Source organism: Hyla sarda, chromosome 11, assembly GCF_029499605.1.
Source record: "Hyla sarda isolate aHylSar1 chromosome 11, aHylSar1.hap1, whole genome shotgun sequence".
NCBI lineage: Eukaryota > Metazoa > Chordata > Amphibia > Anura > Hylidae > Hyla > Hyla sarda.
In genome coordinates, this window is record NC_079199.1 from 37,094,466 (window position 1) to 37,119,309 (window position 24,844).

At 43.5% G+C, this 24,844-nt stretch overlaps 1 protein-coding gene across 5 annotated transcripts in view; it reads right to left on the reverse strand.

Moving 5' to 3' along the window:
- Nucleotides 1-1,582: 1,582 nt before the first annotated feature.
- Nucleotides 1,583-24,844, reverse strand: part of KIAA0586 (KIAA0586 ortholog) — a 181,559-nt gene continuing 158,297 nt past the window's right edge. For 3 of the 5 annotated variants that reach the window (XM_056546820.1, XM_056546822.1, XM_056546819.1), the window contains one exon: nucleotides 1,583-1,851. In XM_056546820.1, the coding sequence (XP_056402795.1) occupies nucleotides 1,739-1,851 (113 nt within the window). In that variant the 3' untranslated portion in view covers nucleotides 1,583-1,738. Of the gene's footprint in view, nucleotides 1,852-1,966; nucleotides 2,113-24,844 lie in introns of all 5 variants that reach the window. The other 2 variants (XR_008848977.1, XM_056546821.1) reach the window with 2 other exon arrangements.

A 24,844-nucleotide genomic window follows, 5' to 3' on the forward strand; every position in this document is an offset into this window, starting at 1 on the left:
ACTGCTGCAGCCGGGTCGTTTGATCTGCCCCATACACTGCGCTGGCACTCACCTCATGCTGTCTGTCTCCACAATGACCTGTCACAAGCCCTATGGAACAGAGCCGTCCGCTGCTGGAAGCAGGGGACATAAAGGAGGTGTCTGCCAACACAGTGATTCCGCAGGTGACCGATAAGTGTCCCCAATACACGTGGGAAAGCAGCCTTCTCACCTGCCACTACAACCTGGCCTCCAGTCCTCCCAGACACCAACAAGCGGGTTGTAAGGCAAGAGCGCTCTGTAGGCCGCCGGCGCAGTTGTACTTGACGGAGGCAGCAGTTGCCTTAGAGAGGAGTCAGAGGAGGGAGTAGGTAGCAGCGTGTTGTAAGGCGCAATCTTATTCGACCCATGGAGACCGAGAGCTGTGCCTGCATGCACAGAGACCCAGCCGGCACCGGCAGAAAAGTGAGTAGCTTTCCATAGTGTGAATGCGCCCTTACTGCCAGGTTCCCCACAGATGACAGCTGATGTCTGGGGGTCCCAGCAGGGAGGGGGCATGTTGTTATTGGCTGATTGTCAAGGAACTCATCTAACTAGTAGGGATTATCCAAAGCTGAGAACCATTTTAGGGACACAGGATGATCTCTGAAATGCTCGGAAAGGGTGTTTTACCCTTTTTATAAGATGAATTTTGAGCCATAGTATACTGTTCATATACGTTGTCTGATATGACAGGTCTGAATCCACACAGTAGCTGATGTTGTACCCCAAGTTTTAAAGGGGTACTCCACTGCCCCAGTGTGATGTAACGTCATGCCCCTCGTGACGCCACACCACGCCCCCTCAATGCAAGACTATGGTAGGGGCGTGGCATGGCAGACGTCACTGACCCCGCACCCAGCATTCGGAACAACATGTTCCGCATGCTGGGGCAGTGGAGTACCCCTTTAAGAATTAGAACTGAAATGGCTGCTTATGGTCTATTCACACGTACAGTATTCTGTGCAGATTTGATGCGCAGGATTTTCTGCTGCAGATTTCAATGTAAACTAAATGACTGAACACAGCTTCAAATCTGCGCAGGATACTGTACGTGTGAATAGACCCTAAGTCTGTAAAATTATGTTTCTTCCAATAAGTTTTCAACCAATTTGTAGGACTGATGATTAAATGCACATGGTATAACTGTATGTATATTCTATTAAAGACACCATGGCAGGCGGCTTATACTACAGGCTTGTGCACCGGTCCGGTCATGAATCCCTATTTCACATTTGTTCCAAAGCACAGACACACAAGCCAAAACACATAAATGTGAAGTCTGAAGGGCCAGGAACAAGATGATCATTACCCGTGTCCCTGTGATCTTAATTCAAACCCTTGGGTCCTACGAATTATAAGTGCACGACTTAACCACTTAGTGTGAGGGATGCTTTTGGTATCATACAGTCCTGCAGATACTTATGGAAAATTGTTCAGTTCACAACGAGAGACAATGAAATATCACAAGAGGCTTTGTGACCAAACATGGGGATGGGCTAAGAAGATTGTCAATTTTTTTTTTTGATATTTTTTATCACACAGAAGACAGACAATTTAAAATCTCAATGTTTAATATATAAATTCCAAAATCGTAAAAAATAAAATCTCTTGATATTTACACACAATACATCAGCGCACATCCATCCATACAATCCCGATGATCTATAGTTGTAGGACTTCATTAAGGCCTCGTCCAGCACAGTCCTGCCATACTTTTTCAGAAAAAATCAGCACCTGAAGATTCGGACTCCTCAAGGGGGGATTTCACATCCTCGTCGTCTTCCATCATAGATGGGAGGGTCACAGACATCTTTTTTAAGGGCTCAGCTGCTGCATGGGAAGAAGAACAGGATATTAAACAATATGTAATGGGGTGAATGGGGCTCTGAATAAAACCACAACTGTATAGGCTTCATAGCGCAGGAATATCATTAAATTTAGATACCCGTAGACAGGCGATAGCTGTGCGATGACCGTTCTCTCCTGATCCATTGAGTGTTCATGTGTTCTGAATAGAGGAGTAAACTGCAGTCGGACTCCTATAGTGGTGGCATATCACTCAGAGGATTGAGCCGCTGAAATCCATCATGTCTAATATAGAGGAATATAGTTCTCTCCTTCTGGGTTGGATTGAAGACCCCAAACACTTTGGAGCTCAACCAGTAAAACCTGTTTAATGTTTAAGCGGATGTTCTATGCACCAGCGGAGTTTCTATTTCTTTTTGCAGCCAGGGCAGAGTGGGGAAAACAGTAAAGTTACGCGCAGGTTTTTTTCAGTCCCTTTTGTGTTGTATACATTTTCTACAGAGTGTTGTTTAAAGAGGTACTCCACTGGCTAGCGTTCGGAAGTAAAATGTTCCAAACGCTGTTTTTTGTGCTGCGGGGGGTCGGCCTCGCCCCTCAAGCCCCCTCAATGCAAGTCTATGGGTGAGGGTGTGATGGCCGTGATGTCACAAGGGGCAGCACAAAAACAGCGTTCTGAACATCTACTTCCGAACGCTGGCTAGTGGAGTACCCCTTTAAGTACTTGAGGATGTGCTGTGCCTAGAACAAGCCCTGTGGGGGTGGTACATGACCAGAATTTGTTGTCAGACACAGCCCCCGCAGACCCTGTACTTGCCATAAATCATAGGGGAGACGTAAGAAGGCTAGTGTGGTCAATTGCCCATAGCGATTTCATATTACAGAATGAAAAGAATATAAGCTACCTTGGCTATAAATGAGCTGGTTTTGACATGTTGCAGAATATATAAATATAGTTGGCTGAGGCTCTGAATATAAGCTGTACCTCTGGTTATTGGAGCAAAGAGAGAAATTATTTTGGGCTCCTCTAGAGCCCTGGTGTAAACTGTTACATACCCCACCATCACCATAAAACGGCACATTGTATTTGAATCCCTGAAGCACAATTTTAAGGGGCTGTCTCAAGAAGACTACAAAGATTATACGTTTTATTAGAGCGTGGTGGCGGGGGACCCTTTTCTGTTTGCCACTCTACTAATGGCTCTCCTCTCTGGCAGGCCTGGCCATGTATTGCATGGTTACCCCTTCATTCACTTTTATCTGACTTCACCACATATAATACTACAGTTTTTCAGCAGTGTCCTCTTCATGGAACATGTGGCCTGTCCCTATTCTGCCGATGGAGGCCTTAAGGGGGTACTCTGTAAAATAATTTTTTTTCAAATCAATTGGCTCAAGATAGTTAAACAGATTTGTAAATTATTCTATTAAATAAAATCTTAATCCTTCCAGGATTTATCAGCTGCTGTATACTACAGAGGAAGTTGTGTAGTTCTTTGCAGTCTGACCACAGTGCTCTCTGCTGACACCTCTGTCTGTATCAGGAACTGTCCAGAGTAGGAGCAAATCCTCATAGCAAACCTCTCCTGCTCTGGACAGTTCCTGAAATGGACAGAGGTGTCAGTAGAGAGCAATGTGGTCAGACTGCAAAGAGCTACATAACTTCCTCTGTAGTATACAGCAGCTGATAAATCCTGGAAGTAATTTACAAATCTGCTTAATTTTCTGGCACCAGTTGATTTGAATTTTTTTTTCCCACCAGAGTACCCCTTTAATGCCTAATGGCTGGCAATATAGTTCATAGTTTGTTGCCAAACATTTAATACTTCCTGAAGTAGTCTAGGCAGCTGAGTGGCGCCCCCTGCCGGACCTGTAGTGGCAGTACAATTAAAAACATTTGACACGCTTGTCTCTCTAGGTGAAAAAAGTTAAAATTGCAGATTTATGAGGGGACCCTTGTGTTTGCAGTCCTGGGGTGGAGGGGTGATCTATTGAGTGGTGTCCTTGATACTTGTTTGTTACGCAAGGGATATAGCAGTGAGCAATAAAGATAAAGCCTGAGGTGTGTCAATAATCTGGGCAGCTATGAGGTCTGATCAGGAAACTAAAGCCAATGATTGACAGAAGGTTTGGAGAACAGGTTAATGAAAGGTGGGAGCTGATAAGATAAGGAATAATAGGATGGAGGTTTGGTGGTATTAAACCTAAGTACCACATAAGAAGATGTCGTAATCTCCTGGATTAAAATGAATCAACCTAATGACTGAACCTCGGTTACTGTAAGGATCGTCTGCGACGTGTAATGGATTAATAATCCTACATCTTGTTGGGCTACTATTATCTGAATTGATAGAAACTCGTTACAGATCGATGCTCTGAAGGTTGCGGGGCCTCTTCTTAGATGTAATCTTGGAGGATAGACGAGCACAATTACCTTGTTGGTGAGAAAATTGCAAACACAGAAGATTGAAAAGGATTTTCTCACCCTTAGGAATACGGTAGGTTCATAACAGTATTTCACAACAATGGCGAAACCTCGTGGCCTGAAGCAAAAATGCTGAATTGTCGCAGTCACATGATGATGTGGGATGAACAACACACCAACTACATAGAGAGGAGCAGTGCAGAACTGCAAGGCTGGGATCACACGCAATATGCTGAACAGTATTTTTAGCCAAATACAATTTGAAGAAAAAACTTACCAGCTCACCGCCACTTGTATAGTTACATAGTTAGTACGGTCGAAAAAAGACATATGTCCATCAAGTTCAACCAGGGAATTAAGGGGTAGGGGTGCGGCGCGATATTGGGGAAGGGATGGGATTTTATATTTCTTCATAAGCATTAACGTTATTTTGTTCCAGGAATGTATCTAATCCTGTTTTAAAGCTGTTAATTTTTCCTGCTGTGACCAGTTCCTGAGGTAGACCGTTCCATAAATTCACAGTTCTCATGGTAAAGAAGGCGTGTCGCCCCTTGAGACTAAGCTTTTTCTTCTCCAGACGGAGGGAGTGCCCCCTCGTCCTTTGGGGGGGTTTAACCTGGAACAGTTTTTCTCCATATTTTTTGTGTGGGCCATTAATATACTTATATACGTTTATCATATCCCCCCTTAAACGTCTCTTCTCAAGACTAAACAATTGTAACTCCTTTAATCGCTCCTCATAGCTAAGATGTTCCATGCCCCATATTAGTTTAGTCGCGCGTCTCTGCACCCTTTCCAACTCCGCAGTGTCCCTTTTATGGACAGGTGCCCAAAACTGAACAGCATATTCCAGGTGAGGCCGTACCAATGCTTTATAAAGGGGGAGTATTATGTCCCTGTCCCTTGAGTCCATGCCTCTTTTGATACATGACAATATCCTGCCGGCTTTGGAACCAGCAGCCTGACATTGCATGCTTTTCTCGGTTTCACAGTTCCCGACACTAGCATTCAGATGGGGTAAGCACAGGATGCACAAAGCCGAGCCATTTCCTTTGTAGAATCCATACAGCACAAATAGCAGGTTATCCAGCTTTTAAAGGGAACCTTTCCTCAAAAAAACTTTTAATATATTATATATTAATGTATGCAGAATAACTTTCCAATAGCATGTTAATGAAAAAATATGCTTCTTTCTATTTCATTTTCCACTTTGAAAAAAAATGACCACAAGGGGTCTCCCTACCAGTCCTGCCGCAAGCTTTTTTTTTTTTTTTTTAGATTTTAGACTCATGCTGGAGTCCTAAATCTCAGACTGCAGCCGTGACACAGACCATCTCAGCACTGCTCCCAGTGTGGAGCTTGTCTGTGTCCCGGCTGCAGTCTGAGATTTAGGACTCCAGCATGAGTCTAAAATCTAAAAAATAAAAATAAAAAAGCTTGCGGCAGGACTGGTAGGGAGACCCCTTGTGGTCATTTTTTTCAAAGTAGAAAATTAAATAGAAGAATATTTTTTAATAATATGCTATTGGAAAGTTATTCTGCATACATTAATCTATTATATATCAAAAGTTTTTTTTTTTGATGAAAGGTACCCTTTAAAAAAGTGAATAAATCATAACAAAGGTGGCTCGCACAGAACAGTATTTAAATGTGCTCAGTATGATAGTGTTCCGATATTATACATCTGGATATGTGAAATAAGTTGATCACTGTTTAGTACTTATCCTCTTGTGAATAAGATAGGGCCTTGTACAGTATAAAGGTGTGCACAAGCCTTGGATAACTGTCCTTCAGCCAATAGTTTTTCCTTTAGATGACGCCCACCCCCCTCCCTTTCCCATACAAAGGGTAGCATGTGAATGGGTTGTCTAGAGCTCGAAAATGTTATAACAATCCTCTCCCCCCAGCCTTATACTTATTCCTACCAGTCTGATTTCCTTACAAACGTTTGATGGAAGAGAACTGGTCCATAGTAAATATGCTGAAATTCATCAGTGGGGGGCTGATCAGCAAGGATTGTCATAAGATTCTGGAGCCTCAAGATATTAAAGGGGCACTCCGGTGGAATTTTTTTTTTTTTTTTTAAATCAACTGGTGCCAGAAAGTTAAACAGATTTGTAAATTACTTCTAATAAAAAATCTTTACCCTTCCAGTACTTTTTAGCAGCTGTATTCTACAGAGGAAGTTCTTTTCTTTTTGAATTTCATTTTTGTCTTGTCCACAGTGCTCTCTGCTGACGCCTGATGCCTGTATCAGGAACTGTCCAGAGCAGGAGAAAATCACCATTGCAAACCTATGCTGCTCTGTACAGTTCCTGACACAGACAGAGGTGTCAGCAGAGAGCACTGTGGACAAGACAAAAAAGAAATTCAAAAAGAAAAGACTTTCCTCTGTAGCATACAGCTACAGAAGTAATTTACAAATCTGTTTAACTTTCTGGCATCAGTTAATTTAAAAAAAAAAATTCCTCCAGAGTACCCCTTTAAAAACTGTCAAGATACCTAACAGTGCCTTATCTCCCTTGATATGAAAAGGATTGGCCATGCAGAAACTCAGTATGCCCAATACTTATATCTAAAAAATCTGCCATGGAGGGATAGTCACAACACCCCTATGCACTTCAGATGATCGGCCAGGCCAGTCAAAATTGTCAGCTTGAGACAACATTCATCTAAAGTGTATGGACACCTTAAAGGGAACAATGAATGAGAAGATTGGGAAACATTGACCTCTGTGCTATTCAATTGAGCTGGATCCGTATATAAAATTGTATACTTTGTGATATTGTTTGTTTTTCCTTTTCCACCATGGGCCTATGTGTGATGGGTGGCACTAAGTGGCATCCATCATAAGTAAATGTCAGATGTATAAGTAAAAGTGGGCCTTGCCCTGTCACCATCGATGGGATAGTGTAAAACAGATATGGGGTGTGCTGATGCCCAGTTGTCAATGTTATTCATACATTTCCAGAAGAAATTACAGAATAATGTTACAAAGTAGATTTCTAAAAAAATAAAATAAAAAAGATGCTCCATTATTGTAATCTCATGAGGATTAGAAGTAATAACAAAAACAGACATATCAGGAGAGCAGACCGGTCCTCCTTAAAGGGGTATTTCAGGAAAAAACTTATATATACCGTATATATATATCAACTGGCTCCAGAAAGTTAAACAGATTTGTAAATGACTTCTATTAAAAAATCTTAATCCTTTGAGTACTTATGGGCTTCTGAAGTTAAGGTTGTTCTTTTCTGTCTAAGTGCTCTCTGATGACACGTGTCTCGGGAACCGCCCAGTTTAGTAGGGGTTTCCTATTGAGATTTGCTTCTAAACCGGGCGTTTCCCGAGACAAGTGTCATCAGAGAGGACTTAGACAGAAAAGAACAACCTTAACTTCAGAATTTTACAAATCTGATTAACTTTCCGGAGCCAGTTGATATATATAAAAAAAGTTTTTTGCTGGATAACCCCTTTAAGTAATCTGGTTGAAGCAAGATGTAAAGAGTCCCTATATTTCTCCATTAGAGAGCAAGGATACATGCTTATTGTGCTTTCCGTACTCAGGTTACGCAGTCCTCTCTACACTGACCATGCAGACACTTGGTTTTAGAGGTGATAATGACGCTCTGCAGAGCATTACATCCTTGTGTCTGGCTTGGATCACAAGCAATGGCTCCAGTACCAGACGCAGTCTGCTGGCTGCTTCTCACCCACTGCATTGTTCGCTAAAATAAGAGGGGGGTGAAGCAGCATCAGGGGTTCCCCTCATGTGCTCTAGCCATGTACGGATTCATTGGGTTCTGCCAAGTAACATGAGAGGATTTGGAGCTGTGGCCGATTTCCTGCATTGTGTTTATAATTACAGCCGGTGCGCGGTGCTGAGGGTCTAATAAAAAGGAAAATCATTGCTTTATGGCTGCTCGGAAAGCTTTGTTTTCTTGCAAAAGGAAAAGTGTTTCTCCACATGAAGGAATCAATGTAGCGTTAACCGCATGAAAATCTTCACCTCCGTATAAGGAAGAAACGAGACAGTCGCAGATTTTACTACATGGTAGACTGTGTCCCAATAACACCTATATAGGATTACATAACCTGGCTGCTGCTCCCCTCAAATCACTGTCCTGATGCTTTGTGAGATTATTGCACATATTGTAGCTCCTTTAAGTCATGTACAGCGCAGGTCATAAGCAAGGAATATCGGGAGCGAGCCTGGGCTTTGGTCCACCATAACGTTCAGCTCATCACTGGCATGATGTTCTGTAAGCCTGGGCCTGTAGCCAGTAAAAAAAAGGGCAGTCAGGGACCTGGGCTCTGCTCCCTCTACCCTGGCCAATATACAACCACATTAAATACATTTTAACAAACTGCACCTAATAATCTATAACACAGTCAGATATAAACCGCACACCCTATGCAGCCGATTTGTAAGATACAGCAGCCAGGTCTAGAGCAGTCAAGGTTGTCTATCCCTGGTGGTCTAGGGCAGTGAAGCTTGTCTATCCCTGGTGATCTAGGGCAGTGAAGCTTGTCTATCCCTGGTGGTCTAGGGCAGTGAAGCTTGTCTATCCCTGGTGGTCTAGAGCAGTCAAGGTTGTCTATCCCTGGTGGTCTAGGGCAGTGAAGCTTGTCTATCCCTGGTGGTCTAGGGCAGTCAAGGTTGTCTATCCCTGGTGATCTAGGGCAGTGAAGCTCGTCTATCCCTGGTGATCTAGGGCAGTGAAGCTTGTCTATCCCTGGTGGTCTAGGGCAGTGAAGCTTGTCTATCCCTGGTGGTCTAGAGCAGTCAAGGTTGTCTATCCCTGGTGGTCTAGGGCAGTGAAGCTTGTCTATCCCTGGTGGTCTAGAGCAGTCAAGGTTGTCTATCCCTGGTGGTCTAGGGCAGTGAAGCTTGTCTATCCCTGGTGGTCTAGGGCAGTGAAGCTTGTCTATCCCTGGTGGTCTAGAGCAGTCAAGGTTGTCTATCCCTGGTGGTCTAGGGCAGTGAAGCTTGTCTATCCCTGGTTGTCTAGGGCAGTGAAGCTTGTCTATCCCTGGTGGTCTAGGGCAGTGAAGGTTGTCTATCCCTGGTGGTCTAGGGCGATGAATGTTATTGTCTATCCCTGGTAGTCAAGAGCATTGAGGGGGAGGATTCCTTAATCCCCAATGGTCAAGGGCAGTGTAGAGGTTATTATTAGTCTTAATCTTGTTGGTCTAATTGTAAATTTGATGATCCCTGGTGGAGGAGTGTGCTAGCGCTAAAGCTACATACCTGGGGTTCAGTGGCTATTCACCAAGTTGCAGTGTTTCCTGGCAGTGTGGAGTTTTTTGTTCCCAAAAAGCAATGGAGTACAGAGAAAGGATAGAGAGGACTGTGCAAATGTAGTTTTAACACAGCGTTATTTGCTTCAGCCCTAGGTATAGATTCCATGGCATGGAAGAAATGGCAACATTTACCACAGTGGACTCATTCAAGACCCCAATTTCGCCAGCCACTTTCCCTGTGTATAGGCTGATTTAGGTGGACTCGCTAGCGCCAACAGACTATGCTATAGATCACTAAATATAGAGCTGATGACCCGGCACTGCCCATGTTCCTAGGATGCCATCCAATAAGTAATGAAGACACTGTACTGGCTAAATGTGACGGGGTGCTACTCAAGTAAATGAACACTGGTCCCAATAGCAACAAATAGAGCAGTAGAGAAAAGATGACGAGTGCACTCACCCGAGACAAGAAGAAAAGAAAACAGTCAGTGTAGTACAGGTGCATAGCAGAGCATGCAGGGGACGTTCACCTGGTGACAGTGGCCTTTTCACGCTACCTCGCATGTCATCAGGCCCTTCACACTAGATAAGGTGAAATGTCTGCCGTCGCCAGGTGAAAGTCCCCCGCATGCTCTGCTATGCAGCTGTACTACACTGACTTTTCTTTTCTTCTTGATAAAGAACTAAGCGGATTGAAGCAAGACTGTGTCTCGGGTGAGTGCACTCGTCATCTTTTCTCTACTGCTCTATATGTTGCTATTGAGACTGTTATAGAGTCTAGATTAATATATACCTGCGGAAAAGGGCCAGAGCACAGTCACTGGTTGACTATATTAAGACCATTAGAATGAAAGAACCCACTGTATTACATCAGCATTCTTTTTATGATGGGATGCTACAGCAAATAATGTGGTGTGGACCCAGCATTACTGTACAGTTCTCTAAATTAAGGTGAATTTAAGTCAGGTTTTATGTTACTATATCCTTCAAGAAGTTTTTGTGAGAGCCAAGGAGAGGGTCGCAGCAGTCAGATACTTATTCTCTATGCTGTAGATAGGGGATAGATTTTCCTAAATCGGATTACCCCTTTAAGAGCAGACAAGGTAAAAGGTGACACAAATAGCTATCACTGGTTCCACCATCATTTAAAACAGAGATCAGAATCCCCCTCCCTGTAGAATGACCTCTGTAAAGGTCTTCAGTTCATATTAATGCTTCAGTTCATCTGTCCATTGCAGTCCATGGTCCACAGGTCTTGCTGTAAAGTATATCACTAAATGCTGTTAAAAACAGCTCTGGCAAGATGACAAACCCCCTACTGCTGTGGAATCTCTGTGCAGAATTCCAATGAGGAATTTTGCAGAGAAATTCTGATGTGTGAACAGAGCTCCAGGGTAGTTGTACTGGACCCTACTGACACAGAAAACTTCAAACAAAAAGAATTGTGAATTGTTCCTTGCCATAAAGGTTCAGTGGGTGAACTGTGCAATACAGGATGCCCTACAGGCTACGGAGAGGGGAGTGGGCTAAAGGCCTGCATTGGGATTGGGATCCCGTGGGACCCAACCCAAAACATGTGGGCACGGGCGGTCAGCCTGCCCTGGAGGATCGTGTACTGTACTCCATCTTCTCCTGCCAGCCCGGTAAGTCAGAGAGCTGCCACCAATGTTCACACACACAGACACAAAGTGCACTGTGCTTGTGCTGGGTATGTGACCTCACAGCCAGGGCCTCTGCACTGCTATGCACATGCGGGTAAGTGCACTGCAGAGCATTGCACCCTAGTGTCTTCTACAGACCCTAGGGTGCAATGCTCTGCAGTCTGCACATACCCCCACCTGTATAGGATCGTACGTACATACACAGACACACACACTGCTATACACATGGGGGGTATGTGCAGACTGAAGAGCATTGCACCCTAGGGTCCTCTACAGACACTGGGGTGCAGTGCTCTGCAGTCTGAACATACCCTCACCTGTATAGGATCGTATGTACCTACACACACACACTGCTATACACATGGGGGGTATGTGCAGACTGAAGAGCATTGCACCCTAGGGTCCTCTACAGACACTGGGGTGCAATGCTCTGCAGTCTGTACATACCCTCACCTGTATAGAAATGTACATAAAAACACACTGCTGTACACATGGGGGAGTATGTGCAGACTGAAGAGCACTACACCCCAGTGTCTGTAGAAGACCCTAGGGTGCAATGCTCTGCAGTCTGCACATACACCCCCCCCCCCCCATGTGCATAGCAGTGCTGTGTGTTTGTGTGTGTATGTACATTCCTATACAGGTGGGGGTATGTGCAGACTTCAGAGCATTGCACCCCAGTGTCTGTACATTCCTATGTTAGCGGGAGCTGGCGGGATTGGACAAACATTTTAGCAGGAGCGGGCGAGAGTGGACAAACATTTTAGTGGGGGGGGGGGGGGGGGGGGGGGAGTGGAGCAAACACCCTACGGGAGTGGGATTGTTAAAAAAAAAAAAAATGAGAGGGATTGAAAAAACAGTCCCGTGCAGGGCTCTAGAGTGGGCAGCCATTGAGCTGCTCCTTTTAATCTAAGGGCTTGTTTACACAGTGGAAATTTTTACCTCAAAATCCATGTGGAATCCCCATCTGTGCAGTTTTTCATGCAGATTTTCTACTAGGGGACAAGTAGATGATCGCTGTCTAGAGGTAGACAACATGCCCCAGCAGTCCAAGATCAGCTACTTATCCCCTATCCTGTAAGACATTTTATTATACAGTGTCTAGGCCAGTGTTTTCCCATCCAGCGTACCTCCAGCTGTTGCAAAACTACAACTCCCAGCATGGCCGCATAGCCAAAGGCTATCTGGGCATGCTGGGAGATGTAGTTTTTCAACAGCTCAAACCACGCTGGTTGGAAAACACTGGTCTAGGTAATTTTCCCCCAACTTGTTACTCTCCAGCTGTTGCAAAGCTACAACTCCCATCTCTGGTCAATGTATTGAGCTACCATAAGAAACAAGGCCTCATTCACACAGCTGCTCTGCTAAAGGGAGCTCCGAAAGGACAGTAATTAAGCAGAGTTTGTTTTCTCTGCTCAACTCCTGTAAAATACCAGACACCTGACGGATCCCAAGTCAATGCGATTTGTCTGGACCGGGCAGCATCTCTTATGCTCAGACCCGAACAGGTTGCAGTATAAACCTAACCTAAGAGATCTCTGCTGCTGAACTGAAAGAAATTGTAGCAAATGTGGTCTAGGATTTCCCGTTCTGGGTGGAAATAAGAATATTCCCATTTACCGACACAAAACAATAGGATTATTTTTTAAACTATGAGGAATAGAACTGTTGGTATAAACAATTTGCTATATGTTTTACTGATGAATGATTATTTACATAACAGGAACGCCTCTATAGTATCCACATGGTTAGTATATTGTTACAGTAGCCCCTGATCCAGAAAACAAAGGCAATACAAAGTGTATGACACAGAATACCTTTGATTTCTTCGCTCTAAGACACTTCATCTATAGGATTGCTTGTCGCAAAACTGATGGGCTGTGATCTGTCGGGGGTGGAGGAAAACACAGGAATATTCTCAGTAGTCTTGTTTGTACCCCTGTGGCCCCCATACCTGAGGCAAAGTCAGTCTAGACCGCTCTTACAAGATTGCCTGGCTCCTAGCTTCTTCTTGGCACCCCTAATGCCACCCAGCACCTGGGGCATACTCTCTGCCAGGGATGCCCCTCCACCCAGCTACACCAGTGGCACATGTATTGGATAGACGTTATATTGTAAAATCAATACAGGAAGGATAGGAGCTAACATATAAAGAAGACAAACCTTCCCTTTGTAATGCTGAAAACATTGGCTTTTGGCATAACATTTAATTAGAACATTTTCCACAAAACAGAAAAGGAACGCATTCCCAGACACCGAATATAGAGAGAAGCTGGCATCGTCCTATAACTGCACACTATTATGCTGCCAGATGTCTTTATATATAATTCAATAGCCTCATCCTGTATAATATACCTGCAGACCTGAAGGTGCCACCGTCAAAGCTGCTCCAAATCTTTCCCAGCAATCTGTTGCCATGTTCAGCCACTCCTCCATGTCATGTCTTTATTCCTATCCGGTTGGTTATAGGCTCCCAATGGAGGTGCGGAGATTAAGTCCCTTAAAATAGCTATTGGCGTCACAAAGAGCACTTAACGTTACAAGAACTGTCATTTATGTAGTAGAGTTCCGGAAGAAAAAGATGAGTGTATAATGGAGCAGGCGGGTAGTTGGCTCACCACAGGGGGGCACAAATAGTAGCGGAATGGCTTCATAGCACTGTGGGTGATATCTCACTAATCGACACCTTCTATAGTCTCTTATTAAGAGTTTCTGAACTGTTACAAAGTTCTACAAAGTGTTATCGCTTCAGAGATTTCTATTGTGGCTTCACTAAATGCACAATGGTACCTGGAAGACCCAGCGCATCTGAACGTTACATGGGCAGCTTTCTGATTTTAGTGTGAAGTGTGTAATACTTCCACAAAAAGAAAGGGACTGGCACTGCTATATGTACACCTCCCCAAGGTACAGGTGAGTAGTAAGGGGAGGTGGACATATAAGGCAGAGTTTGCAGGTATGAATTCAGAGCCGGACGATGTGCGATTAAGCGCGAAACACGTGTCGCTCCTGTACAGCACCCGCATGTAGTGTCCCCCACTGATCATGGAAGAAATAAAGCACTACATGAGGACGTTGTGAGTGCAGCCTTTCATCTTTTTCTAAAAATACTTACTTGCCAGGACCCCAGGTTCCACCCAATTTACAGTGCATTATTATGGATCCCGGAAGTGTGACACCCTGTGATCAGCTTATAGTCAAGGTGGCCCTTCATTCACAAATAGAATCATTTTTTATTTTTACAATTTTTAATTATAATTTTTATTTATTTATTGGGGAGTGATTGGTTGGGGTCTAGGTCTCTTCTTGGCAAACTGGAGAAGATAGGCTCCATAGACTTAGTATGGAGGCTGTCTTCTGTGGCAAGATAGAAAAAGAGGAGGGAGAGAAGCGCTTAGCTGCAAGCTTCTCCTGGCTTGTTCTACCACCCCGACTGATCAACAGATCTTTGTGACATGTCAAAATTTAAAGGGGTACTCCGGTGAAAAACTCGGCTTATACTCGAGTATATATGGTATTAATTTAATTGGTTTATTGTTATTTATTTGGTTTATTTATTTATTTTTGTGGTGGGGTGTATGAAACAATCTGCACAAAATGCCCAAAGAGTCTGGAATGTTTTATTTTATTTTCTCTTAACATTGTAAGTCAGGCATACATAGAGATTTTACAGCAGGAATAATTTTCATAGGGCATGGCGGCTCTATAGATTATTTTTGTTTTACGCCATTATTCAATGGATCCGGCAAAACATTATGAATTTCGTTATACGCACAAGACGTCTGTGTAAACAGACTAGTTTATTAACCTGCTTAGGTTGCATTCACACCACGATTCGTTAATACAGTCACCGGATCCGGCATCTCGTGTATGTGAATGAGCCGAATGGAGTCAGATAGTGACTTCGGTTGGCTCATTTTTGCCCCTTATCCGGTTTTGGGACCGGACTGAAAACCGTAGTATTTGTATTTTTTCTTTTTTTAACCACCAGAGTACCCCTTTAATATGGTGCGCAGCCTTAGGATGTGCCTCTATGCTGCCCAATGTGGAGGAAATAAGGTATAAAAACAAGTCCAAAGGCAAAAAATAAATAAAAAATAGTTTGACAATATTCCAAATTACAAAATAAAAAAAGTTTGAAAGTTTAAAAAAATATTTTTGGCCGTGAAACCACCATTTTTTTTGAGCCTTGATACATGAAAAGGAAAAATTGTGGGTAAGTTGCAACTGTCGTTCAAAGTAACACACAGAATTGTACGCAAACGTGTGAACTACAAAAAGTCTATGTATCCCCAGCTTTAGACCAGCTTCACACTAGCGTTCCCCAAACAGGGTGCCTCCAGCTGTTGTAAAACCACAACTCCCAGCATGCCCGGACAGACTAAGGCTGTCCAGGAATGCTGGGAGTTTTAGTTTTGCAATAGGAATCTTGAAACTAGTGGAATGCTGGGAGTTGTAGTTTTGCAAGCAAAAATCTATTGCATAATTAGCAAAATGCTCCATTTTACAAAGATTTAAGTTTAGTTAGAGGACAACCAGTATATTAACTGAGGCAATGGACACTAGTAGAATTTGTTTCTGGGGACATACTTGGGGACCACCAGATATTTTACCTATGGCTTTAGACTTTCAGACCAGGCTCCTAAATCACTTTCATCTTCACAGACGTCCAATGTCTGGAAAATACAGCAAGAGACCATGATAACATCTCCAAGCATCTTCAAAGTGTCTTAATATCAGGAGGATGGGATCATGAAAGAGGGCATCCGTTCTGGATTACCGCCCAATACTGCCGTAATTCTATCATAATGTGTGGTCAGTGTAGGAGGTGTAGACACTGCCATGTCCATTAGGGCCTGATATACAACTTCACACACGATCCTTGTATTATACCGTATGTGAGAGGGGGTTACCATTATTTTTACATCATGACTTCCTCAATCACTTAGGAACTGAGTAAATAAGTCCAAGAAAGTACAAAGGACCCTGACACTGCACTGTTAGGAGACGTGTTAATAGTGGCTCCTACCACTAGTGTATTGGAAGTTAACACAGCGAATGGTCATTTACATGAAAACAGTTATTGAGAGCTTGGCTAACTAACACACGACATTCGTAGATCAAGCCTGAAGGGGTTGTACAGGTTTATAAAAACATGGACAGTTTGTTCCCAAAACAGTGCCAAACCTATCCCTGTGTTACGTGTTTCAGGCGCTGCAGCTTTCTTTTAATGGGGTTATAAATGGATTAGGGGGGGTGGGAAAAAAAAAAAGCTGTGGTGGTGTAAAAAATAACAAAAAATAAATAAAAATACTCACCTACCCCGTTCCTCAAAGCTTTTTCCTGGGTCCTGTGATGTGTTGCCCCTGCAGGACCAGCCTTTGACTGAAGTGGAACCCTACTATGGTTAGAGATCGGTTGAGCAGGGCAGTTTCTCTGGGGACAACATTCCACAGGAACCAGGAAGAAGTGGTGAGGGGGCATCAGAGCGTCAGCTGGGGGTAGAGGGGGGTGGGTGAGTATCACTTTTTTTTTCTTTTACCACCAGGCGCATATCATTTTTTATGAAAACCCCCAAATGAAGTGGGGCTGAACTGCAATACCACACACAGCCAGGAGTGATATGTATCTAATACTGTACACCCCCTTTAGAATAATTAATCTATGTATACACTGGCATATTAAAGGAAATCTGAACATCTCATTGTGAATCCTGTTCACTAGGGCTTCATATACCAACTAGCTATACAATGTGTTACTGTTTTTTTTTACGGAGATATAAAATATTATGAGATTTGGGTTTCTCACAGGAAAAAGTGTAGATATATTCCTCTCTTTTCCGATCTCATAAACCACAGAAGTGAAGGCAGAGACTCTGGGGGCATCCTGGGTCTCTGATGTCCGGCACCTATTACAGACCCATTTAGGTTCTGTAGCCTGGAGACATTTTAGGAGCTAATAGCTCGGCATTATACCGGTAGTTTGTTCTCCCCCTATAAAACACAATTTGATGCTTTTAGAAGTGTATTTGCTAGTAAGCCGTGGAGGCCTGCCATAAGCCTATGATGTCACTGTTTCAACAGCTGCTTCTAGGTTTCTTGAATAAAGAATATCTAATTCCTGTGGGGTTTCTGGCTTGTCAGTGCCAAGTGTTTGAAGTTGGGGTGCTGAAAGGCCGTGCTGAACTCTCCCAAATGTAGCTGGTAATATGTTCTGCAGACTACATTATCTCGTACAAGCCGAGGGGGTTATGGAAAGTGTTGGGGCAATTCAATAGGCCTTGTCAACAGTAATATTCTCAGACTACAACAAAGATTGCTAGTTTCAGCAGCTGGGTTTGTATAAGGTGAACCCCTTCAACATAACAGCAATGCCATATAGGAAGTTACATATGCGGCTTCTATTGTAGATAACAAAAGTGAGGCCAGGCTCCTACCATGTTCAGCAAATGCATTCAGCAGGACAGGTTGAAGCAGTCTGCCCCAGTCATATGCTGAACAAGTTACATATGTCCCATCGTGTCCCATTAAAAAGAAAAAAAAAAAGTTTGCGTAGAGCTGTAGATAGAAACCTAAATGTTTCTCCACGGCCTAGTTTATTGTAAGGCTACTTGCACACAGTGAACAAAAATACATATTACATCTCAAGAAGTGGCCTTTTTAATGTTTAATTCAGTAGTAAAACAAGTTAGTTTTATTTAGTTTTTATTATTTTTATTTTTTTAGATGTTTTCGCAGACACCGTTTATACCATGTGGCCGTACCCTCAGGTCATCTGTGCCTTGATTTTAAGAGAATTGTCTGATGAGAGATTTGCTTCTGGGTTTACATGTTTGGGTCATTGCCTATTGTTCATTCAGCGGCCTCATAGCCCTTAGCAAGATGTATGCCAAGAGCGTCCATTTAGTTTTTGTTACTATACCTGTGTTGAAAGCATAGTCAACTAGGCTTTTCCCAGAGCTTGTCCAACTGTGGGTGAGGACTTGGACACAAGCTTTATGTCCTAAAATATGTTTTATTAGCACTTAAAACAACATGTTTCTGGTCCAGAAAGGATCCTTCCTCAGGCAAGGTGCTTACAGGTAACAGACAAAACTGACAGTATTAAGCCTGATGGGCTGTATTTGTGCGAGGGGCGGAAGTAATTAATCGCTCCCTGCACTTCCAGGTGGGGCTTATTTGGAACAGGTAGGGGCTTGTGTATATAACTTCCCCCTCTCCTACTGGGGCGGAGCACGTGTCGTTTGTGGAATATCTGCTTCCTGTGTCTGGGTTTGAATCTTTCCGCAAAATCTTCAGAGCTGCTGCTCACGGTGCGGAGGCCTCGCTGACCATGAGTCTGGCTTGGGGGGGGTGCAGGCGCGGCATCCCTGGCAGCTCCGCTGGCTGTCTTATCTGGGGATGTTGTGTCTCACTCTGATTATAAGGTAATATAGGGCAGGTATGGTGCTGGCTGGCTCTGCCCCCAGCGGTAGTGGAGTCCAGGAGTGGCAAGCAGGTGAGTTAAATCGGTGCTGAGGGTGGTGCTGCCTCAGCATCTCGCGCAGCCCGCTAGCTGCCTCATGGCGGCATGTTGACCGCACGCCACCCGCACAGCTACAATTGTCTGTGTCCTTGGGACAGGTTGTGGCAGCTGCCCAGTTCTCTGCATGGCCGCTCGGTAGGTGGTCCTGTCAGCTTGTCTGCTATCGTTAATCTAAAGTATAGTGCAATGCTCTGCGGAGGATTGTTTCAATATAACGTTTGCTGTATACAGTGTGGTGCAATGCTCTGCAAAGAATCTTTTCAAATATAACTTTTGCTGTGTGCTGCAATGCTCTGGGGGGTATACGGTGCCCTTGCAGTATATGGTACAGTTTAATGCTCTGCAAAGGGTCTTGTTACAATATAACAGTATAGTGCAGTGCTCTGCAGATGGTCTCGTTATAATATAGTATACATGATATACAGTTATGGTGCAGTGCTCTGCAGATGGTTTCGTTACAATATAGTATACATGATATATAGTTATGGTGCAATGCTCTGCAGATGGTCTCGTTACTATATAATATATACTATATACAGTATAGTGCAATGCTCTGCAGATGGTCTCATTACAAACAAATTTTATACAGTTAGTGCAATGCTGCAGATGGGATGGGTTCAATGTAACATACTATATAGGGTATAGTGCAATGCTCTGCAGAGGGTCGTTACAGTTAGCATGCGCAGTGTGGTGCAGCGCTCTGCGAAGGGTCTCATTGCAAGACGGTGGCTTGTACTGTGTTTGGTGTGGTGCAATACCCTGCAGAGGATCTCGTTGCAGGGTAGCATATGCTGTGTGTGGTGATGCAGTGCTCTGCAGAGTGTCTTGTTTCAATATAGCATACGGTATACAGTAGGGTGCAATACTCTGTAGAGATAACATAGGCTACATCTAATTAAATCATAGTATACACAGTGTAATACTCGTTATTTGCACGATCATGGTATCCATATGGTTCATACGCTTGGTTTATAATGGGCATACACGCATTACTGGTACAAGGTGCACACGAGTAGAGCATCTTCACGGTTTGATAGCTCATACATTCCCGGTGCTGTCCCACGCGTCCGTGTGTCCCTCCGTGTGTTTTGTTCCTGCCCGCTCCGGCGTTTTGTCAGGTAAGCGCCGTCTCGGCCTTGCTATGTTATCTACATGTCACTGGCCGCCGTGCCAGCTGCTGTCCCCAAGGGGTCCCTGCTCTGCTCACATTCCTCTCATTTCACTCCTAATTGTGCCCAATTCTGTTGTGATCAGTGTCTCCCCCACTGCGGGCTTTACTCGCTTGCAGCAGCGGGGGGGGGGGTTCACGCTACGCATCACGTCAGGACGGGGGGGGGGCCTTTGGGCATGGGTGCGGGTACTCACGGGGCCTCGTGCTTGGTTTCCCATGTACCTCTCAGTGCGCTCCGCTTCGCAGTGTGTCGCGCGGCATAGCTGTGTAGCGGGGACGCCGTTCGGGGCGCGTCTACACCCGTCGGTCTCGTCCCTTGCAGGGGAGGCAGTTCTTTATGGCCGGTTTCTCTCTGCTGGGGGCGTGGCTTTAGGTTAGGGCAGGCATCCGTTTGCGGCGCTGCCGATGTTGCTGTGCGGCGCTCAGAGGTTAACCCTCTGTTGGCCAGCACTCCTGCTGCATTGAGTGCTCTAAAAAAAAAAAATATTAAATAAAAATAAAATAAAAATTCCCTCTCAGGGCATTCTGCTGCAGTGTCTGCTGGTCCTGCACTGCTGCACGGTGAAGTGCAGCAGGCTGGGGGTCATTTTCACCTGCCAATTAACCCCTTTTCTGCCCAAATCACCTGTCTGGACGCTCCTGGCTCAGTTGGCACCAACACAGTGCTTCCTCAGAGCCACGGTGGTCGCCCCGGGGTTAACAGGCCTGGGGGGGGGCAGGCATGTGGTGTACGGTCATTCAGTATTATACACGTTTATTTGCTTGTTATATCCTAGTTACTTCGTGTCAACTCCTGCTTACCTCGGATACACAGAAGGTGTGTAGTGCACTCGCTGGGTGGGTGGTTCAGTACAGGTAGCTCCTGGCCTGAACCTAGCTCCGCAATTTGGTAGCGCTTGCTGGTATAAAAAATAAATAAAATAATAATAATAATGAAAAAAAAAAAATGATAAAAAAAAAGGCATGGCTGATTGTTACCGTCACGTCTTCAGAGCAATACCACGCTATCATGCGACTGTCTACCAACACGTCTGCAGGTTAATCTAGGGTCCAGGCACGGGCAATTGTTACTGACACGTCTTCAGAGCAAAACCACACTATTGCCGACTACTGACACGTCTTCAGAGCGGTCTACGCATGTTTCATAGTTAGTTTACTGACGTGGTGGGGAGGTAATATAACACATTTCAGATCGCACACAATCTCACTATGGCATTTCACACTTACGTATTTGAAAGAAAAAAAAAATGTATAATGGTTTACAAAGACCTGTTACGTTTAGAGGCACGATGATTTCACAAAGACCTGTCATGTCTACAGGCTCGATGGTTTCGTGGGGACCTGTGACGGGTTCAGGCACGATGGTGTCACAAAGACCTGTCAGGTCTACAGGCAGGATGGTGCACCTAAACACTGGTCACGTCTGCAGGTAGGTTGCTCACGCAGGGAGATGTCATCTGCAACGGGTCATCACTCCCAAGTCCAGTTGGGTCAGTACATTGGCTAGTTAGGTATGTCTGTTGTTACAGTCTCAATCAGGTAAGGTGCCTTCGTGAACCTTGTCAGGCGACATGACCCACACGGTCTATCAGGTAGATAGGTATTTCTTGTCAGTTTAGTTTTTGCCTCTTAAATAGCAGGGGATTGGTGCTTGTCAAACCTGCCATGTAGTTAGCCTTTTCGTGTCCATTTGAAGTAATGTCACAAGTAGGGATAGTAATAGGTAGAGTTCAGTTAGTATATTTGGCAGGGCATGTTATCATTCTCAGGTCGTTACTTCACAGATGGATGTTACTACCACAGTTTCAAAGGTACGGTTACCACCTCTAGTAGCCACTAATTGGTCGAGGCTACTCTTTCAGCACACAAGGAATAGTCTACTTCGGGTATGTGAAGATCAATGCTGGGTGTAGGATGTGTTATTTCAGGAATTGTATCTATCTAGCATGGTTGCTTTTGCCCTCTATAGGTGTGCCCTCATTGCGCGGTTATGGCACAACTCAGACAGCTATGCTATGGTAAGATCTTGTATAGGTATGTAGGCAATCTTTCTTGTCACTAGTACATTTATGGAGCCTGAGCACAAATGAAATACCCTTGGATTGTCTAGGTAAATGTCACTTAGGGAATTCACAAAGATGATGTCTCCACACATTTAGTAAAACATAGTATTTAATAAAATCATTATTATATACATAAAATTGCAGAGTACATACACAAAAACAGAGTGCCACAACCAATTAATAGTATTAATATGCTGGCAATTTAAGTTGGCAGAATGTAACTCCTAGTGTGGGATTACTTGTGTAGATCCCGTGTGTTACTATGAGGCCGTATTGCTGGCAAGGATGTAGAGCAGCGAGTCCTGTATTGTTAGTGGGAGCGCTATGTGGTGGAAGCGTAGTTGAGAAGGGGTAGGACTAACTTTCTTGGCCACATAGAAGAGGTTGTATTGCTGGAGGGAGCGATATATGGTAGAAGCGCAGTTGAGAAGGGGCGAGGCTGGCTGCACCGGGATTTTTCAACCAGCAGTTAGTCTGTTGCAGCGATTGTTGCCCGGATGGCATAAGGTAAATGGTAATGTTGTAAGGACCTCCCTTTGTCTCAACATTGGCTCTGTTGTGAGAGTAACGGTGGAGCGCCATATTATGGATACGGAGTTTAAGATGGATGGATGCAAATTTATTTATAGGAGCCTTCGAAGCTCAGTACATTTGGGGTGACAATACCTCATGGAGCATATTATATGCTACCGCAGAAATATATAGACAATTTGGTGTTCATTTGGCGAGGACCCCAATCCACCACGAATATCCTGCTGGAGCACCTCAACAACAACAACTGGGATCTCAATTACAATCCACCACAGTACCAAATCCATTGAATTTTTGGACTTGGACTTGATCATAACCCACAATCAAGCAAAAATTCATTACATTGACCTTCTTTAAGAAGGTCAATACAAATAGTTATATCGATTTTTTGAGCAGCCACTATAAAAAGTACAAAAGAGTAAAGAGGAATTGGACTAGTAAGAAAGACTTCCGGGAACAAGCAGGAATCCTGAGAAAATGTTTCAAGGCAAAAAAAAAAAAAAAAAATACCCTACACAGTTGCTCACTGACGCCTTTGAAAAAACAAAAAATCTAACCCAGGAAGAATGTTTGAAACCACGAACAGAAACAAAACAGTCAACGGAAAACTGGGATTTTAACTTTATTACTACTTATAGTTCATCATCACAAGCTATCAGAAAAATACTAAAGAAAAATTGGTATATATTGGAAAACGATAACTTTCTTAAAGAAATAATACCAAAAAATCCTATTATCACTTTTAGAAGGGCGCCATTCCTAAAAAGAACCTGCTTGCCCCAAGTCAACTCAGAAGACAGCAATCGAAACCACGAGATTGCAAACAAACAGGGACCTATCGATGTGGAGAAAGTCACTGCCTGTGCTGCAAAGAGATTGAACACAGATGTCAATCATTCCACTCCAAAGTAACGGGAGAAACCTTTAATATAAAATATCCCCTTACATGTGAATCTGACTTAGTGATTTATCTCATACAATGCTTCTGTGGTCTTCAGTATATAGGAAGGACCACCCAAAAACTCAGGTGCAGAATCTATAAACATGGGTTCAATATCAAAACTGGATTCCTCCTACACAGTCTATCGAGGCACTGTAGTCAGGTACATACGGAAATGACAAAACCCTTCACAGTAATTCCAATAGATACTGTTCCAAAAAATAAGTCAAACAGCTTTGAGATCCAGAAGAGTCTTTTGGATTTATGAATGTAACTCTCTGCAGCCACTCGGTTTAAATGAAATCTCGGAAACTATTCTGGTGTAATTAATTTACTTTTATCTATCTTGGATAGGAAAAGTGGACACTACCAAGATCCGATTCTATTTCACCATATTAATAACCTTCTTCTCCCTAAGCAACATATATATATATATATATATACACATACATATATATATATATATATTTATTTATTGAAATTATATGAACTGTATTTCAAAATACAGAAAATGATTGTTATGTGAATACCGTGAGTCCATGCGACTAACATGGTCAAAACAACTACACTGTAAACATAATAGGCTTCCCGGTAATATAATATGTCCCTGAATGTATTCTTTTACCACTATATGTTCATTGTTTTAATTAACCAATTAATAGTAATATTATGGGGCTTGTTACGGCCGTGGATCATAAAGTATTGATTTTAATACCTTATAAATTGTTTAACATTATGTAATTAGCCACAATATAACTCTCAAAATAATTATCTCGTATCATCTCATACATAGGTATCCACATGCACAGGGAGAGATGTGGTGTTGAATCTTCTCCGCCCATCTTAAATGCCGTATGCATGATATGGCGCTCCACCGTTACCCTCACAGTGGAGCCCATGCAGAGGCAAAGGGAGCTCCTTACAACATTACCATTTACCTTATGCCATCCGGGCAACGATCGCTGCAACGGACTAACTGCTGGTTGGAAAATCCCGGTTCAGCTAGCCCTGCCCCTTCTCAACTACGCTTCCACCACATAGCGCTCCCACTAACAATATGGGACTCGCTGCTCTACGTCCTTTCCAGCAATACGGCCTCATAGTAACACGTGAGATCTACGCAAGTAATCCCACACTGAGAGTTACATTCTGCCAACTTATATTGCCAGCATATTAATACTATTAATTGGTTGTGGCACTCTGTTTTAGTTTATGTACTCTGCAATTTTATGTATATAATAATGATTTTATGAAATTCTATGTTTTACTAAATGTGTGGAGACGTCATCTTTGTGAATTCCCTAATCGACGTGACCTTTACCTAGACAATCCAAGGGTATTTCATTGTCAGTTTTGTCTGTTACCTGTAATCACCTTGCCTGAGGAAGGGTCCTTTCCTAACCAGAAACATGTTGTTTTTAGTGCTAATAAAACATATTTTAGGGCATAAAGCTTGTG